This window comes from Brachycentrus maculatus, unplaced genomic scaffold (genome assembly GCF_059751285.1).
Source record: "Brachycentrus maculatus isolate JH-2025_06_01 unplaced genomic scaffold, ASM5975128v1 h1tg000188l, whole genome shotgun sequence".
NCBI classification, from domain to species: domain Eukaryota; kingdom Metazoa; phylum Arthropoda; class Insecta; order Trichoptera; family Brachycentridae; genus Brachycentrus; species Brachycentrus maculatus.
Window position 1 is genome coordinate 1,820,884 of NW_028280939.1, and position 21,786 is coordinate 1,842,669.

The following is a 21,786-nucleotide window of genomic DNA, read 5'->3' on the forward strand; positions in this document are numbered from 1 at the left end:
AATGAATACACTGAAATCTGTATACCAGGAAAACAGCATATTAAAGAAGGTAAATCCATTTTCTGAAAGCCCATGCATTTATGAAAGGATGGTGGTATGGAAGCACGGGGAAGGATAGAGGGTGGGATAGGGATGTAGTGCACTCTGCCTTTTCTCACCTGGGTAACTCTCTTATGAGTTCCCTTAGAGATTTCAACCCTGACGTGATCCATATCGCGAGATATGAGACGTTGTGCATTTGCGGGTCGCCTTTTTGAACCGGCTTTATAATATTCAAATTTGACAGACTGCAGCCTTGTATCGTGAATATTTTTCAGCGAATTTCAAAGAATATAAAATCTCCTGAAGGTTTTAGACGATTTAAAGCTTTCGTTTAAAACTTTCAGAATCAAGAGAAAATGAAATAACATGGTAGAAATTTACGTAAACAAGAAATAAAGAAAATTATTTTAAAAGTTCAATTGTGTGTATATGTATGTTAAACAATAACTAAAAAAGTTGATTTTTAACCTTATACCGCAACATTGTAAAGATAAAAGAACTTTTAAGGAAAATATTTTGTTAATTTGGTTCCTAAAATTACTACATAGAAGGATCGCTGAGTTGAGATCGCTGAAGTTGATAAATGCTGACGGGCGACGACAAAAATATTTTCAAGTTTTGTAAACTGTTAATAATTATATTATCATTAGAAACAATATTTACCATTTCAAAAAATACATTTCATCATTCATTTCAAAATATTTATTATTCAATATTTAAATTAGTAAATGTACTGCAGATTTTAACTTTTTATCATTTAGAATATTAGTTACCCTAGTGAGATGATATTTAAAAATATGTATGACAAAAAACAACAAAATTTAGAGAAAAATTACGAAAATCCAAAATTTAGAGAAAAACTACGAAAACAACATACTTAAAACTACAATAAAATAAATTTTGTAGATCATTGTTTACGCGCACTTAAAATCAATCATTCGTATTGTTAAAAAATAAAATGTTAAAAAAAAAACATAATTCGGAAGTCAGTTTGTGTTAATGTTTTCATGCTTGTATCCATTTCAACATGGAAAATACCACTTTTTATTATTGACAAAGTATTTTTTTTTAATAAAAATCAAAAATTTTGTATGATCACTTATAAATACGCAATAAAAGTCATTCGAATCATATTTAAAATCTGTCGCATACATTTTGCAAAATCACCTTAAGGGGACTATGATCCTTCAACCCTTATCAACTTAAGTAATGATAAAAATATAGTGTACTGAAATATACAATATGATAAATAGGTTAAGATGCGATTCCAAAATTCTGGTTGAGATTTCCGATCAGGGCTTGGTATGTAAAATTTTACCAACCGGAGACACCGGATTCAATAAACCGGAGTCGACTATAATATCCTATTAAAGATCGCTTTAATTCCTATCCCGAAACCATGTAGGGTAAACCACCCATTTATTGACACCTTATGGAGTTTCCATACTTTGTTACTGAATAAGATTATAAAAGATGCTTACTTTTAACTGTATCATTACTAAAATTAATTGATAGATTTATATTATCCACTGACACTTCGTGATGGAATTGCATTTTTAATTTATTATTAGATTAAAACCAATATTTTTAGCTTTTCCACTTTTTTATTTGACCAGCGACCGGGTTTCGTCGTTACCGACGTTTCGTCGTTACCAGTCTGATGATGTCGGTAACGACGAAACCCGGTCGCTGGTCAAATAAAAAAGTGGAAAAGCTAAAAATATTGGTTTTAATCTAATAATAAATTAAAATTAATTGCTTATAAAAAAAAATATCCACATCAATAAACTTTCCAAAAAATGTAAAACTGTCATATGTCCTATTATTGACACTGTTATCGTAATATTGATACGGTGTTAACCATATATTGATACTGACGCACATAACTAGTATTTTATGTGTTTTAATTTAAATCTGTGGATAAATGTATTGAATAAAACATTGGCTTTTAAGATTCTTTTGAGTTTCTTATTTTTTTTACATATAAATATTTTATACAGAAATAATATAAATTTTTTGTAATATGAAAAGTATAAAAAGGGACAGTAGTGTTAAGACAGCATTATGTTAAAAACATAATGCTGTCTTAAATAAATACTTAATTTTATTAATTTTTTGGGGTAAAATGTTGTTATGTTATTGAAATTGTGAATATGTCAATAAATGGTTAAGTGTTAAGATTAGGGTGCTTTACCCTATATTCGCTTGAATCTGCGAATTAGAGCGACACGTACGAATTTGCAATTTTGCAAGAATCTTATTAACCTGAGTGGAGGCGGTGGCGTTGTTCCGTTTCGGTATGATACAACGCTCAGCCCTATTTCCGATTTAAAGAACCGCAAATAAATCGAGATACGAATCTCTCGATTTGTTCGCGGTTTCTCGGAGTTAACCTCAATATTTTCCCAGTCGTACCCCAAACATTACAGTAATTTTAGATGAAAGATATACAAAATGTAATACTTCTTCCATTTTTAAGCCTGTTTATTCATTTTCTGAAACAAATGCTATGGTTTTAAAGAACGATCCACATAATAAAGGTCATATCTAAATTTAGTAAACAAAAAATTGATATCTTTTGAGTTTGCTAAATACGTTTCAGGGATTTATTATTAGGCATTACATTTTTCTTCATATTTTATAATAATTTTTATGTTATTGTAAAGATGTACAAAATAAAATACTTCATTTCTTATTAGGCTTGTATACTCGTATTCATTTCATGAAATAATTGTAATCATTTTATAGAACGAATTTATAAAATAATACAAAATTAAGGTAATATCAAAATTTAATGTTAAATCTTCGGATATTGATATCTTTTAGCTCTCTAAATACATTTCAGGGAGAAAATCCTTGATTTTGAATTTCTGAGTTTTCAATTTCGTTATTATTTGTATTTTTGTTTTAAATTAATGATAATGAAAATGTTATTTTTCGTCTTCTTCTTTGTGTGTCATGTCAGGTCTTTTCGATGCCAATTATCATCTGAGAGTATGTTTTTTCTTAATAACACCTAAACTGATTCTGATCCCTGTCCAATCTCGTATATTCCAGAGCCAGATATGCCTTTTGCTCACACTTTATCATCCCTCTGTTACGTGCAATAGCTCTTAGTTCTCTCCTTTTGTAAGATACCCCATAAAGGACACCTTCCGGACCCTGATATCAGTCAGCAACTGTCGTTCTACTCTTGTTCTTTGGAGCACATTTGAGTTTCTGACCATATCAGTGCATGAATTGCGTAGCATTCTACGATACAAGCACATTTCGAATGCCTAAAATATTTTATTGTACTAATCTTGAAGGTCTACGATACAATTCCGTATGGAAAGATTGAACAAACAATTTTTCGACATCTCATCAAAGATGAAGAAGAATATGGAAGTCTAGGCATTTACGAGGCTGACGACCGTCATAGACTGGTTTATGTGATCACTTTACACACGTGTAACATTCACCAATTCTACCTATTATTGACAACCACACTACCCAAATTCTTGGAAGTTCTATATATATTATATAAACCAATTTTGAAACATTGTTCTTGAATCACGAGAACTTCACTAGAGAGATCTATCGGTGAGATCAAAAAAATAAATCCTATAATTTGATAAAATCTAGATTAGTGAACAAGTATTTGGACACACTCAAAATGTTGTATATTGAACAAACATAAAACCACAAATGTAAGTTTGTTCAATATTTTTAATTTCTAGGTGCTTTGAAATTTTTTTCTCAACGTTCCATTAGAATACGTGCGTGTTTTAGAATATTATACCTGTGTTACATATTTTCAGTGTGATGGTGAAAAACATATTTTTGATTGTAATCGCAGCACCATCTTTTGATCGTAACATCAACACACGTTGAACTAAACATTAATAATAGAGGACAAGGTTTTTTTGTCAGCTGTTGTCACTTTAAACAGGTTTTTCAATATTTCAACATTGTTGTTTATACGAAATATGATTTTTTTAATTGAAAATACTGTGCTTTAAAGTGTGTTTTACTCTCATTTCATATTTTGATAACCCTTTTGTTTTTTTGTTGTTGTTAAAATTGCAAAAAGGAGTAAATAAAACATTAACAACATTCTTAAAAGACACTTACATTTTTCATAAACCTATTCGGTCTACATGCAGTATGAATTTCCATGCCTTGCGGGCACTGAGCTTTCCGAGTACAATCTGAATACGTAAAAAAAGCTCTGAGTAGCGTCCACTTGACTTTTCCGAGAGAAACGTACAAATATACGAAGCATAGCAAATACGACGAGCTTTGACTAACTTCTCAAACCCGTTTTGCTTTAAATACTCCAGAGAATATGTGCAAACAATTTCAACCTGAATAGAAGTACGAAAACTTTTTTTTTCAAATATGGTTAGTCGCAATGTATCTTTTTAGGATACAAATACAATCATGATTCGTACTCTTTTAGTTTCAAGACGTACATCATATTTAACTACACGTGACGTTACTTCTTCAATGACAGCTTTGTCGATTTTTTTATCTAGTATCATCCCATTTTTTTAGGAAAATATGATGTTTTTACTAACATGATAAAAAACTGGCTTCTGTACAACACATTTGAATTTTGTGTTTAATAAACTGTAAGTATATTACAAATCTACATGAAAATATTTTTAAACCTGTTTAGTTGTTTTTTATATTTATTTTGGAAGTCTTTCACTCTCATTTTTATTTGATTGACCAGTACAAATGTTTTTTTTACTGTAATGAAATGTATATATATATTAATATATATATATATATATATATATATATATATATATATATATATATATATATATATATATATATATATATATATATATATATATTATATATAAACATATATATATATATATATATATATATATATATATATATATATATATATATATATATATATATATATATATATATATATATATATATATATTTAAATTTATTTTGCGAACGGCTATAATCAAACTCATGTTGCCAATTTCATATTTGTCTACCCAACTAAGCCATGGCGCTTTTCATTATTGATTCAATATTATAAAAAATGTACCCGGAGGACAGGAGCGCAGGAGATCGTGGCGTGCGAGGGACAGTTTTGAAAATGTTGTATTAGGGACGTTTATCCCAAGAGGAGCTAGTTAGAGTGACAGCGACTTAACTTTGTAAGGCGAATGTTTTAAGGTACAATCTTCTGAACGGTCTAAGATATTTGGAATTATAGGTGACAAACGTGACTCATATTAAAAGGGACGTAAGAAAAAGATAAATACATTTTTTTTTATTTAAAAAAAAATAATTCGTTTAAAAACTAAACAATAAACTAAGTTAGTAACCAACACAGGGTTTTCCTACAAGGGTAGGTAGAGAGAATAGAACGCCACACCAATCTGTCTTTGCAAACAATATTTTTCTTTTCCACATTCATGCATCTTCTCATTAATATTTGTGGATTATTCCGACACTACCTAACCTGACCACTTTCAAGTATTTGAAACACTTGATCATGCTTAAATTCTCTGGATCTTCCTTAATTTCTGTAGCTTACTAAGCTGGCCTTATAAATTCGTTTCAAAACAATAAATAACTCTTTAATTGTGTTTTAAGTGACTAAGTGAAGAAGAAAAGAAAGATAAAAAATAACACCTTCTTAGTTTTTTCCTCCCTTAGTTTTTTCCTCTACCTCATTCCCTAAACTCCCTTTTTCCTTTGCTGTCCTTATTTCATTAACTTGTAATTTATATATTTTTTATTATTATTTTCAAGTACTATCAACCTCAGATTACAAACAGCTATATATGGTATTAAACGTTTTAATCAATATCACTAGTCTGTTTTTGGTTGGTTGAAAGATATTGCTTTTTGACAATAAGCCCGCTAATTTACTTATTTATTTCCTGTTCATGAAGTATAAATAAATTAATAATTGTTACACAAGGTGAATTGAAGTGAAGATTTATCATTCATCAGTGTAATACTACATTAAACATAACTCGATTTTAATTTTTTTGTCACAAAGTGAACGATGGATGATATACAGAGTATTTTATTACCATACCACAAAGGTAAAAAAAGAAAATAAATTTGCTTTGGACGTACATTTCAAATTACTAAATATTTTCTTTCTTGCATCACGTTTTCCCTGAACCTGTCATAAAACATCCCCTGTGTGAGGGTTGGCGTGATACGAAGGTAACATATTCCACTCCCCACGGACCGGAAATGTTTTGTCACGCGAGCTTCAGGATGTTCGGATTAATTTGTCTGGTGGAAGATGGAAATATTATTGAAATCCCGAGCAATTGTTTCAGGTTTTTTACCTTCATCCTTTCAATGCTGAAAAAAATTCATATTCCGACGAGCGCTTCGAGAAAATTGAAAAATTTCAATGCCAGGATTGCAGCCTGCAGAGCATCGTGAAGGAATCGTTGCCAAGAAATAATATGGGGAGGTAGTCGCAAACCTGTTTTACAATATCTGTCATATTGAATTTATCGCGGTCGAGAGCTTTATTATAAAAACTTAATCTTAAAATAGATGAATCTTAAAATAGATGAAAAAAAAAGTCTGGGTATTCATAGGGCCAACAACATGTCGTTGGGTAGTTTAAGTGACATTCTACCCATGATTGACGGTAAAAAAAAATATATTTCAGAAGTTATATTTATGCTTAAATTCAATAGATCTTTTGTAAGCTACTTCTTAGACTCTATGCTTAAAATTAGATAAAACTTAATGCAAGGTTAACATTTCAGCAATGATGAATTTTTGATTTCTCAACATAGATGAAGAAGAATATGGAAGTCTGGGTATTTACAGGGCTTACGACCGTCATTGGCTTGGTTAAGTGATCACTTTACACATGTGTAACATGATCTTACACTCTTTTTATCATTCATCGTTTACTTCGTGTAATACGACATTAATAATTTTATTTTTATTATTAAGCTTATAATTTGACCAGATAATTTATTTACAACATTTTGAGTGTGTCCAAATACTTGTTCACAAAATCTGGATTATCTCCAATTACAGGAGTTATATTCATATTATTTTTTGACATCTCATAATTTTATTATACAAAATATAAACCAATTTCACATCTTCTCACAAATTCATGATTCATCCCTTAAAGATTTATTTTCTTATGATTTTAAATACAACGAAACACGAGTTACTTTATATTTATTCCCATGAATTTGTATTTACAAATTTTAAAATAAATTCTAACCCTTATCTGCACCCAAAGGTGCATAGGGCACTGCATCGTAGCGACGCAGTGTTATCTTGATCGTAAATTGCATGAAGGCAAGGTGATCAGCCCTGCGCTTCTTGTACCAGTCCACGGTGATATTAAATAAATATGAGAGTGAAAATCGGCCATATTTATTTTGACCCTCCTGGGAATCGAACTCGGGACCTCCAGCACGCCAGCCAAACGCGCTGACCACCGCGCCGCGGAGGTGGACAGACAGGTTTTTTTTTTTTTTTAATAAATACATCACTTATAATGTAAAATCGAAATTGAAAAAAAAATGTATGGTTATTTACTTCACGTACATATTTATTACGTATATGTATGTAATACGTAATAAATAATAGCGAAAAGTTAATGTTAATGATTTTAGGATGCAGGTATAGAATCCATTATTGACTTAACGATTGTCCCTTAAAGAATTGTTTCCCTTAAGGAATTAACCCCTTAATATAGTTCCCTTGTCAATTAAACTAAAAGCAGTTTGTTTCTTTTTTTTTTAAGTATAAAACTAGCAAAACAAAATTTATACCATGACAATATTTAAACACCAAGAAACCGTTTTTAATCTCCCAACTATTCCAATACTGCAGTATTTATTCCGTCTTTACCATTGTTGAAACGTTCGATTATTATTATTGGAAACCTCCTTGCTTTTCTGGAGTATTTTCTACTTTGAAGGAAAAATGTATTTTTAAAGAGGTCCTTTGTGCGATTCCTGAATAAGAAACTCGCCAATTTATGTTTTTTTTTTCCTCAGCCAAGTTCATCTTTTCATCTAAATTTCAATGGTGAAAACTGAAATTTACACAGTACTTCAAAAAAAGTCTTTTCACTATACACAGTCAAGAGAAATTAAAAGAAATACATTATTTTACATTAAATTGAATTATTTTCCCAACTTTTTATTATTTTACCTTCTATTATCACCCTAGGGGTGAAAAGGGCATCTGATTAGATCGAAATAGAGTTAATTCTATTGTTGAATAAAATGAAATCATAGTGACAGATTTTTTAACGATTTGAAATCAATCGTATGGGAAAATTTATCAACACATTCTCAAGTACGATATTTTATTTTTTTACATAACTTCGATATTACCATATTTTCAGTTCTTATTACAATTTATTAATTTCAAAATGGCTTCGAATTCTACCTACGGCTAATAAAACACTGCTTATCGTCTTTTTTTATATTTATTTTATAAATAATATATATAGCCTAAGTGATAGTTGGTTTAGTCTTAATGATTAAATTTTTTACAATCTCATAGAATTCTTGAGTAAAAAATTCTTAGCAAAAACACTAGCTTTTATATTTTCAGTTGAAAACCTCTCCTTTTTATATTGTTTTTGGTTTACAAAATAATCGACAAAATAAACCCCATCCCTTCTATTCCCTTTCATATCCTTAACTGGATTAAAAATTTAATCGGTTATTTCATATAAATTTCAATATTCTTCTTCCAAGAAATTTCAATAACTAATTTGAATATTTTACGCAAGTTGTATGGAAAACGTTTTAAACTTTCTACGCAGAATATAATTCTGCAATAAATCAATGAAGGATCAATATTGTCAGAGCTTTAGAAATTTAACTCCATTATTAATTAACCTTCTCCTAACATAGCCCAGTTACTTGACATCATCCGAAAAATCCATGAAATAACATTAATTTATATTTAAAAGTATTTAATTTTTTGGTCAATATTAGAAAAGTTTGTTGGTAGTAAGAAACCAAGTTAGTTTGTCCGCCTCCACACTGTTGTGGTAAGGGTGTATGTTTACCGTACATAAGGTTCCAGGTTTTATTCCCATTGGAAGGGGGACAAAATTAAATGTAAGTTATTTTTAAGTCAGATATTTATTTAACATTTTTCCTGGACTAGAAGCACAGGGTTTATAATTTTTTAATCAAGATAACACTGTTTCTCGAGTATACAGTGCCTTATTATGTATTACATATTAGTACGATTATTTTCATAACATTTTGAGTAAGACCAAATAGTTGTTCACAAACCTGGGTTTAGTTCACTAAATAATAAGTCTACAACATTTTGAGTGTGTCCAAATACTTGTTCACAAAATCTGAGATAATATAAGAGTTTCTGCTTAATAAAAAGCTTCTTTACATCTCACCAATAGATGTCTCTAGTGAAGTTCTAGTGATTCAAGAACAAGGTTTTTAAATTGGTTCATATATATAGAACTTCCAAGAATTTGAGTAGTGTAAAGTGATCACTTAAACCAGCCTATGACGGTCGTCAGCCCCGTAAACGCCCAGACTTCCATATTCTTCTTCATCTTTGATGAGATGTCAAAAAAATAATATAAATAATAAGTCGTTCTTAAGAAATATAATCTTCATATATTGCATTTACGAAGTGTCAAGAAATTAAATTAAATTAACAAATATTCTTTTTTTAAAGTTGAGTATTTTAAATGTTTGTATGCACTCGTAAAAAATGTATTTTATAATTTTGACATCTTAATATAGATGAGGAAGAAAATGGAAATCTGGGTATTTACGGAGCTTATGACCAAGTCTTATATTGGTTAAGTGATCACTTTCAATTCGCACAACATTTACCGTTCTACCCATGCTTGACAGTCACACTACTCGATAAAATCGAGCACATTTATTTATTATTAATCTCGTGACACTGTACATATGAGTTCACTGGAACCATCTTTGATTGGATTGCAAAAGATTTCGTTTTCAATTTAAAATATAAAAATAAAAAAATTATCAGAACAACCCTCCATACCTTAATGAATATAAAAAAAAATTATAAAATATTTTAATGATTTTTCAAATTTACATATCAACTGGACTATATTAATTTCTCCTATCTTTATGCGCAAGACTCCATGTCGAGAGCAATCGTAAATCAAGAATCGGCATAATAAGTTACCCTGTTAGACTAATTTTCCCCGAACGATTTCGCAGGGACCCGTATAAGTAATAAGGGTCTTTGTGATTATAAAACAAAAATTGGGAAAAGTAATAAATTACAGTGCCAGCCGGAGCATTTATGCTACGTTTTGATACCGGCCTATTACATAAATCATCTATGTTTCGATACACTATGGCTGCGCTCAAAAATGTGTTTTATGACGCTATAAATATGTCAAATCATACATTTAGTTTTATTGTTACACCGAGACACGTTATTCTACTTAAGTTTTTGCATCGTAGAGAACATTCGCAATTATAGCAGGTAAAATGTATTGTACATTTCGCTCACTCCTTTCAAAAACGTCATATATCAAAAAACTTTAAAACAAGGTTTAAAAATATAGTAAAATGTTTTAAAAATCAAGCCACTTATTGAACTTTTTACTGTGCAACAGATCTTCTAAGGTAAAAGTGTTTTTTTTTTCATTTGAAAAATATTTGAGATATTAAAAAAAATAATTAAACAGTACCTCTTCTTCAAAATGCAACACAACACTTTCTGCCCTCTAGCAGGTACATATTAAGTTAAAAATATGCCGCTTTTGCTGGTATATAGTACATTTTCTGGGCATTCTGAAAACATAGACAACTGAAAATTTATGATTTTTGATATAGATATGACGTTGTTGATATATAAGAAGTGAGTGATTGGTGTATTCATATTGAAATTTAGTTATGAAACGGTTACGAGTATAGTTGCTATACAGCAGGATGTTTTATTCATCATGGTACCAACCTAAAATCAACTAAAATGAACCATTTATATTATTTACCGAAATTAGCCATTTCTAATATATGTATATAAATCAAAATATAAATGTTGGTTGGTTCAAAATCTTAAATATCTTAAAAGAATTCACCAATTGTTTCGAGTTTTTGATACAACGTTCCATTCCAATACACACATGTTTTTATACAAGTATGTTTTAACTGTGACAGGTAAAATAGTGTTTTTACTTCAATGGCAATGCGATCTGTTGAACATCACTGCAAGAGACGGAGTAAATACATTGTTTATGGCAGATAGCGTGCTTTTTGTCAGCTTCTATCCACATACACTTACACCCATACATGTATGGTACACTTGTGAGAGGATTTTTTACTCGTGACAAGCGAAAATATGTTTTTTTTAATAAAGTTTTTTTCCGTGGCCATTACATTTGTAGAACAATGTTTTGTATTGCGTATGTTGCTCTTATATTCAACAGATCGCACTGCCACTGTAACCAAAAAAAAAAATTTAAAATGTATATTCTTAAAAAAAGGTAAAAACACATTTAATACGCGCATGTTCCAATTCAAGTGTCAAAATTTCAAATCAATCGGTCAATAACTTGAGAAGATTTCAAATTTTAAGAAATTAAAAAAAAATTACAAAGATATTTAAAATTATACGTATTACATTTCCATTCGAAAAACTAAAAATTGAGAGAGTTTTTTCGCCCATTTTTTACACCCAAGACCACGGACAAGAAAACATAGGGCTTTCAAGTAAGTCAGGGCCAGTTTACTTTCAAAAAGCACCAAACTGGTTCATACATTTTAAAATACAACAACCATAACTATGAAAAATAGCCGAAAATTCCGCAACTTATCTTTCATATTCAGGAAATTAAAATTCAGCAACCTTAGTAATTATGAAATAAAACGCGATGAATACTTTAAGTTATGAAGAAGATTCGCCCCGGAAACGTCTAGGATTAAATTCAATTTGAATTATAATTTTTCGACGTTTCCTTCTGGTTTATAAAACCAAGCTTAATATCTAAAGAACCTACGTGCCTTCTTAATATAAAAAAAGCTTGGAGATAATTAAAAGTTACAGCTAGATAAATCATAAATGATGGAGAAAAATACAGTATTAGATGGGGAAAGATTATGGGGGTATGGTAGAATTACAGTAAGGCGTGTCTAGAATATGTATTATTCTGAAATACCTCAGTTTACTGAAAAAAAAGTGAGATAGTGTATTTTTTCACTGTTTCCGTTTTGACTAATACCACGATTCAAATCTTAAATATTAATTAATGTTTTATTTTAGGTTAAATGTTTGATAAATATCTCTCGATAAATGTCTTTGACATATGAAAGATGCTTCATCTCAAGTAAAGAAACCTAATAATATAAAGTAAATATTTGATTGGTTACATCAATCGCTGCTAAAATTACTTTTCCAAACTATTTGCCATTTTTAAATTCTCGGGACCTACTCTAGATCTGAAGATATTCGTTTTCTGTATTTTTATTTATTTTTTTATTTTTTTATCAAGGAACTGTCAATGTCTTTGTTAAGATAAGCTTAGAAAAGATAAGCTTTGGATTAAGCTATCTTTTAGTTATTTTCTCTTTTCTTCATAGATTTTGTAGCTATCTTTTTTTTATTATTCTCATTTGCGAAACATTTTTTAGATGATCAAAAAAAAGAGAAAGGATTTGGTATATTTAAACCTAGAGCATCTCGTTAAATAAAAATAATGATAGTTTTAGATAATTTATTTTGTAATATAAGTAAAATACTACCTTAAAGACGACTTACTGTGATATTGTATAAAACATTGTCTGTTTATAATTTTGACATCTCATCAAAGATGAAGAAAAATATCGAAGTCTGGGCATTTACGGGGCTTACGACCAGCATACACTACTGCCAAATAAATAATTTTAACAATGTACACAGCTATTTTACCTCTAGTGTATTTTAATTTTTTTTAATTATATATACTGACTAATAAATAATTTAAAAAAAAACTACAGGTAAAATAACTCTCAAAGTATAGGAAGGTCTAATGTATAAACCAATTTTAAAATATTATTCTTGAATCACTACAAATTCACTAGTTACATCTATTGGTGACATGGAAAAAACTTTTTATTGAGCAGACATTGTTTGCTCTTCTTGCAGACGAATCCTGCAATATTTCGGGCATCTGGCCAGAAAATCTTGACAGAGAATCTTGTGGTAAACAGTGTGGAGAGTTGAAGACAAGAGAGAAAGATCACTTTTTTGGCAGAGTAACAACACACCGACTATTTTTTGGGGAAGACTTTCGGGAGTACAGGTTGTCGAGAATATAGGAATATTGTTAAAACAATCCATGATTATCATGGTCACCATTCATGGGGCAGTAACTAAGAATAAGAGCCTACTTTGCGCTTTTATGTAAATTTACGCTTTAAAAATAAAGAAATAACATCCATTATTTGGAACATATTTAAGGGAAGATTGAAAATTTAGTACCCCCGCGCTATCAACACCTGGCGGCTCGGAAAATTCTTTTGTGCATTTTCGCTACGTGTAATAGGAACAGAATTGTGCTAAAGTGATTTCTTATTGAAAATGCTAGTCTTGCGGAAAATACAGCCCGATGGCGGAATGGATATAAAACCAATATCCAACAGAATATAGTGACACCTAACTCGAACAAAGAACATAAAATGTATCGTAAACGTGAATTATGATAAAATCGTTTTTTTTTTGTATAAACCCTCGTATGATTTTTGAACGCCATTTTCCCACACACAGAAAAATATTGTATAAATTGCTGATTTCAAAATTTTCATTTAGTTTTTATGTGTAGAAGTCTTTGTTCACAAATTCTGGGTTTGTCTGTTCTTTCCACATACCTAGTTGTTTTTTTTGATAATCCTAACTTCAATGAAAGATAATATGAAAGTCTGGGTATAAGTCCGTTTTTTTTAAAAGGAATAACCCGCAAAGCGTCTATTTTAGCTTATGCTTGTCTGCAGGTAGGATAGTAAGGATAGGGAAGGTTAATGTTAAAAATACATTACAAATACCCAGACCAATTATTTAGTGGTTTAAGTGGTTAATTTATACTTGTGTAACATTCACCATTCTAACCTCGATTTAACTCAAACTCGATCTACTTAATAACAGATTGTTACCCATATTAATGCAATATCTCATATCAATAGCATTCCTCATCTTTGTTGAGATACCAAAAAATATTGATAACATTATTTTTCACATTGATTTAATAATCCATATTCAATTTAAACTTCACTCAGGAAATCCCCCATTTCTTAAAAATCTTTTACATATCGCTCACTCCTTTCAAGAACGTCATAAATCATACAACTTGATTTGTCAGGAGAACGTTTTCAAAGATTAAAAATATAATACAATGTAAGCCACTTATTGAACTTTTTACTGTGCAACAGATCCTTTTAGGTGAAACCTGGAGATTTTTTCTCCTCTTGAAAAATATTTAGTATATTTAAAAAAATAATCAAGCAATACCTTTTCTTCAAAATGCAAAAAAAAAAACACTTTCTACCCTGTAGCGGGTAAATATTAATAAAAAAATATACCTCTTTTGCTAGGATATAGTACATTTTCTGGGTATTCCGAAAACATGCACAACTGAAAATTGACGATTTTTGATTTATGACGTTCTTGAAAGGAGTGAGCGACATGACACATGTTTCGATGGATTTCGTATAATTTTAAAACAACGAAAAAGATGCAAAATGCATCGAAACACGTGTTAAAAGATTTTTTTAAATAATGGCATTAACCACGAGAGTATATTATTTATTTGATGTTATGATTCATGCGACAACAATACATTTAATGCATATTTTTTGTAAGATAAATAACATAAACTTCCTTTTTTTACCATACCACCTTGTTTAAGTTTCTATTATGGAACAAAAATATTGTTGTTGTTTCCGAATTCGAAACAAGGCCTTTTAAATTATTTTTCGTCGTGAAAACAACCCTTAAAATGGAAAGGTACTCACCATCTTTTTCAATCAATTTTCTCGTGTCGACAAATGTGTAGTAACAAAAATACATTTTTCCATCCGGTGTGTGTTCGTCAATGGTTGATACTTCCAATTTGTTATCGCTCGTCTCTTGAACCCTGAAAATAAAAAATGTAAATAAAATAATGTCGTAGTAAAATGTCATAATAAATAACTTTAAATTGTCAATAAATAAACTGTACTGTCTACAGGATTTGACATTCAAAATATTTTTTTTCGTCTTCTTAAACTGATGTTAAAGTTTTTCTCTTCTTCTTCTTCTTTCTTCTTGTAGATCCGAGGATATGTTTGTTCCATCATCCGTCTGTTGCGAAATGGACTGGATTATATGGTTTTTCAAAAGATATCGTTATGTTGACTGTTATGCGAGAAAGACGGCTTTAACTCCAGACATTGGAATTTTCATTTTATCTTGAGATTACAGTTAACATAAGTTTATTAATGTAATTATAATGATTCTAATCACCATGTGTTTCTTTTTAGAGTCCCTATTTAGTCACAATAAGACATTTTTATGTTAATTAAAAATCTGATAAATAAACTTAAAACCGCATTATTTAAAAATATCTTTGATTTTATTGAAATGTTTGAGGGTGTCTGTCATTTCCCTATAAAAAGTTGGCTCTTGATTTTACATGATGGAAATAACTTAAGAATCAATAATTATAATTTAGTTTTTTTTTTCATTACAATGATATTCCTCGAACTGATGTAATAATATATAAACAAAAAACATTTTCAACTTTTTTGAACAGAAAATAAACAGGAAGCATATCTGCTGAGAAAATTTGTTTCGTTGGTAAATTTATAATGAAATACAACAAAAATATTTTCTGGAAATTTTTAATTATTTCAAGCAATGTTTAAGGAATGAAATGCGTTTTTTCCGAAACGCTGAATATTATTTTTAATACATTTTCCACATAATTGGACAAATTAATTAAAATGGTTTAGATTCTCGAACAATCTCGATTGAAATACCAGAAGTTGAAAAAAAACCTTTAATTTATTTCGTCCTTTATCAAAGCATAATATTGGTACCCTTCTGACGTCATATTGAATCAAGCTACGTAAATATAAACATCAAAATATGTTTCTTTAATGTTCGTTTGTACGCGGTAAATTGATTAAATCATTATGATATATTTTAACTCAAGGGACTCGTCCATATTATTATTATTAAACTACATCCGCTCCCATATTAAACTATATCCATTCCCAACTCACTCAAGACAAGAGTGTTTAACCAATGCGTTCTACCCGTCCTAACCTATGGCGCGGAAACAATAACTCTGACCAAGCAATCCTCCCATAAGTTGCAAGTTGCACAGAGGAGCATGGAGCGAATTATGCTTGGAATAACATAAGAGACAAAAAAAGGAACGATTGGATCCGACGCCAGACACAGGTCTGTGACGTGGTAGAGCGAATTGCTTGGCTGAAGTGGAAATGGGCCGGTCACATAGCCAGAATGACCGACGACAGATGGACGAAACGCGTTCTGGTGTGGAGACCGAGGAACCAGAGGCCTCAAGGACGTCCACCGATGAGATGGGTGGACGACATCAGGAAGTTTGCTGGAAGACAGTGGATGGGGACGGCGCAGGATCGGGAGGAGTGGAGGTGGAAGGGGGAGGCCTTTGTCCAGCAGTGGACCTCAACATATCCGCTCCCTAGAAGGAGCATATGGAGTCTATAAACGGTCTTCAGGCTTTTTTATAGGCTGCCAGCTCCCTTGCATCCTCCCAATTCAGATCCGCGTTCCGAAGTTCTGGCGAGAACTGCTGACGAATTGTCAGTAGTTGTCGTTCTAGGCGGCGTGAACCTGATGCCTTGTAAAAAAGGCAAGCTTGATTAAGGCTCTCAGGAGGCATGCGGATTACATGGCCAAGCCAACTGAATCGCCTTTTCTCGATGACAGTTGTGACTATTTTTTCTGCGTCCTACGCCTTATCTCTTCAATCGTAACAAAGTCAAACCACCGCACGCCTAAAATTCTCCGCAGAAACCTATTCTCAAAGTTCAGTACACGGCTGGTCTGGGCCCTTGTAAGGTTCCATGTTTCACAGCCGTATAAGCCTTATAAGCTTGTCCATATTAGCAGTGCACAACTTCTAAAAGTTACCACGGGCATGAATATATAGTCCTGAGTTTCTTAGTCGGGGACCCTTTTATTTATTTTATAATCCTATAGTACCCACTATTCCTCATATCTTAGTCATACAGGAGAAAGTGACCAAGTGCAATGTTTAACAAAAACGTGATCATTGACTATTTGCTATCTTTTTAGCTTAATATTGCCCTGAAAAATCCCAAAGGATTTTAAACTTAGAAGTATAATATTGACTTGGTAATATATTGACTTAGTAACAATGACTAACTGCATTGATGTTTATTTTCTTGCCAAACAAAAGTGACTTAAATGGCCTTCCTGAACATTTTCTGAACGTTTTGGTAGTTGGTCACTTTCTCCTGTACGACTACGATATATTTCCTTTCCAATAAAGAGGTAATGTCCTTGTCATTGAGCTTTTTCACGTTCGTCATCTGCTTGCTTCCTATGAATGCATCTCTCTTTATACCCATTAATCTGGAGAAATAGAAACATGCAATATATAAATTATTCGATAGCAAGTAATGTGCATATTAATATCAACAAAAGCTATCAATCCGCTGCTATAGTAGAATGGTAAGTGTGTTGAAATGAAACAATCTTTATTTCATTTAATTTCGTTTCTTTGCACATACAATGGATGTAATATATATTTGTATGTGAATGGGCGAAATAAATAGTAAAACTTCTTAGACGGTGATTCGATAATCAGTAATTGGACTAGAATGGAAAGGCATCACGTTTATTGGGCACATTTTGTGACGAGAGAGAGAAGAAAGATGTGATATTGTGAGAAGAAGAAAGAGATCTATACATCCTGATGCCACGGTAGAACAAAAGAAATCGACATGTACACAAACTATACAAAACAATAAAATAAGAAAGTGTCGTTAGTAACGTTATGCAAACGTTATAGATGTACACGTCAGACGCTATATATGAACAACTTAGTTATCTCGCGTTGTGTAAGTAACTTTTATCATTGTGTTTTGTGATTATTTTCATTTGTATCCTGTGATTGTTTTATTTTTGTTTATTTTATTATTAACTTGTATTTTTTAGATACACAAAAAACATTCACGATTATATCTGCAAATTATTATAAGAGGACTATTAATTTCGGTAAGTGAACACAAATATCGTTTCTATGTATTTTAGCATGCACTGTTGATTTCAAATTAATATCAAATCAAGGGGTAAAATATAAAGGGATGGGAAACGTTGGTATGCTTACAAGCTACATATACCTAATTTATGTATAGGCGGGCGAAGAACGTTTTTTATAACAAAAAAGAAATCCCCAGTCTCCAATCATAAATAAACAAGAAAATTTTCAGTATTAAGGAAAATGCTTACTTATTAAAAATTGTTTCTCTTTTTATTAAATTTAGTATAAGTTAATGGTGTATCTTGTATATTACAAATAGTATGTTACAATATCAGAATGTTTTACATTAACCTCTCCGTCTGTATAGCCCGAACCGCGGGATCATAAAAACTGGTCAGATAGCGTGCGGCCCCAAGTCTGGGCATAGTGATTATTTCAATTTCACAATATTTAATGTGCATGGCATGGGTTGAAAATATTGTCTTTCAATTTAAATTTGATAAATCCAAATACTTTGACGACAAAGAGAGAGGATGATCACGACCCTCAACAGTGAAGACAGCAACGCAAAATAAGATCCTCTAAAACCATCTCACTCTTGTTGTGCCTAACTGCTGGTGGAGGAGGATTCCATGCCATCAGCCTCGATCGAAATGTGAGACGTCTATCAGCCAAGTCATCTTAAATGCACAGCTCTTTTTTAATTATGTTATGTATTTATTATTACTTCTTTATTATACATCTCCTTAGAGTAAACAAAACATTTATTTTTATATTCTCTCAGAATTTAATTCTTTCAGACTTTTTTCATTCTTTATACATTCAGGCATCTCATCATACATTTTCTAACCCTTATTCATTAAACAATTTTGCGACTCAGTTTTTTCAACAATGGCAGTCTTATTTTATCCTTATTTCTAGTAATGCTCATGACAATTTTTGTTTGAAACTATTTTATTCTTAAAATATTTTGGTAATTTATCGTTAAAAAATTATGTATAAAGATCAGCATATTAAATTTTAGTCTCTTTTTCATAGATAACCAGTTAAGTTCTCCTCTCTTTTTTTCTATATTATTACATCTTTTTTACTTAAGAACTCTTATCATAGCTTATTTTGTATTATTTCTATTTTTTTAAATTTCCTTCATTTGCTAAAATAATACTGTTGAGCAGAAATTTATATGTGGAATAATGATTGTAACTCACCCATGATATTCGTTGGCATCGGAACAGATGATCTCCAGTCTGAAGTCACTATTTATCAGCTGCTCTTCTGTTGATGAGATCAACAACGTTGCTAATAAAATATCTGAAACAAAAATAATTTACCATGTTATTGAAAACATTCAATTTTCCCAACACGCTTCTGCTACCCTTAAAATAAAAGGTCGAAGTAATGAATTTCAAAAACACAAATATTTTAATTTGTTAAGTATTATTTTTCGATATTTCATCAAAGATGAAGAAGAATATGTAAGTCTGGGCATTTACGGGGCTGACGACCGCCATCGGCTGGTTTACGCGTGTGTAAAGTGATCACTTTACACACGCGTAACACACACCAATCTACCCATTATTGATAACTATACTACTCAAATTCTTGGAAGTTCTACATATATGAGCCAATATTGAAACATTGTTCTTGAATCAATAGAGCTTCACTAGAGACATCTATTGGTGAGATGAAAATTAATTTTTTATTGAGTAGAAACTCTTATATTAGTATGTGAGGTCCGAATCCTGGATGATAATCATATACATGAGAAATGCCTGAAAATATCATTTTTTTATTTTTTTATTTTAGCTTATAATCTGACCAGTTAATTTATTTACAACATTTTGAGTCTGCAAACCTACCCCATACGTACATACATTTCAATATACGACGAAAAGGTTAGATGGTATATTTTTTATTCTATATAAATATTAATATAATATTAAATTGAAAAATATGAAACAAGGCACCTTAAGGGAATTACAAACCATATAAAATACTTTCTTGTAATGGGTAAGGATTCGGTCAAATGCTATTCAGAAATATATGAAATCTTCCAGGAATATACTATAGACCTTTAAATTCTATATTTTTATGGTTTTACGGTATAATTTAAGAATATTTTTATAAACGATTGACAATAATGGTTTGTTAAAACCTGAATGTGACCACTCTTATCTCAAATTTGAAAGGCAATCCAATCAAATCCATGTAAAAAAATAATTTTTCGTTCATTCAAAATCTTTAATTTCTTAAAGTAATCTACCGTTTTGTTGAAATTTTAATACAACGTTTTATTCAAATAAGCGAATTTTACTTGGTTTATACAACTGTCTTTGTTGTGACTCGCGTTTTGATGTATCCGCATCATTTTCGTTAAAACGGTGTTTGATAATGATGCGGAATGTGGAAAAAACGTGGTATTTACCTGGTGAAATTGAAATAATAAATGAAGTTATATTGCTAACATAAAGATGAGCTTTTAATTGTTTTTTATAATGATTATAAAATCACAAAAAACGAAGCTTTAAGATTGATAATTTAATTATTTGGACAGTCTACGTCTGTATTTTCTTATCATGGATAATATTGTTATAAAGCTGCACGCGTTCTAGCAGTCGGACAGAATGCAATATTCATTTTAGAACTGTGGTCGTTCATTTCATGAACAAACCAACTCCATTAAATTCTCATTAGGTTCCTTGTGTACGCTAATTAGAACTAATGTGTCTGCGGACAACTACTACGGAAACTAATCCGTTTGTGCATTCTTTACAAGCTTTTCTGGAATCAATTTTCTCAAGTCTTATTTTAAAACATATCATGAAGAAACACGTACCTTCATATAAAATGCTAGCTCTCCTAACATAACGTTTATACTGAATCGACGGGTGATATAACAACCATTGTCATAGATATTTGTGTGTGTGTGTGTGCGTGTGTGTGTGTGTTAATGTGATATTGTGTTTTATAAGTGCATTTGTTCCAGGAATATATCGTTTAAAGAATTTCGTAACATGTGTATCATAGCCAATCTTATATTTTATTTGATTCCAAAAAACATGTGTTATGTACCTACACTTTGCAATTTTTTTAGCTAAGAATATATTTATAAAAAAATATATATTCAACAGTAATAAAAATCTTTATCTTAAATACTTTAAGTAAATATTTACAATATAAATTACCGAACGCTGTAATATTTTCACCAATGTAGCATATAAAAATACACTTTTGACAGTTTTCAATCAATTACAGTTAAGGAGTTCATCTAGTTAGAATAAATATTACTCAGATACAAAATTTATTAATAACGGTTCATGAATATGTCACGTTATTATATTTAATTTTTGTTGGCATGTACTTTTTCTGTATTTTTGAAATAAATATTAACTTTGTGCGTACAAAAGAAAAAAAGAAATATAAATTATCATGTTAGGATCGTGAGTAAATTTCAGATTGCTGGATATCTAGAATGAGCCACAAATTTACAGAATCCTTTGTTTTAGAATTATATT

At 30.6% G+C, this 21,786-nt stretch overlaps 1 protein-coding gene across 1 annotated transcript in view; it reads right to left on the minus strand.

Moving 5' to 3' along the window:
- Positions 1-19,582, minus strand: part of LOC148307854 (cell adhesion molecule Dscam2-like) — a gene marked incomplete at its 5' end in the record, with an annotated part of 94,833 nt that extends 75,251 nt beyond the window's left edge. The window contains 2 exons of the mRNA XM_088262769.1: positions 15,027-15,148; positions 19,480-19,582. Of these exons, the coding sequence (XP_088118895.1) occupies positions 15,027-15,148; positions 19,480-19,582 (225 nt within the window). The remainder of the gene's footprint in view (positions 1-15,026; positions 15,149-19,479) is intronic.
- Positions 19,583-21,786: the final 2,204 nt, after the last annotated feature.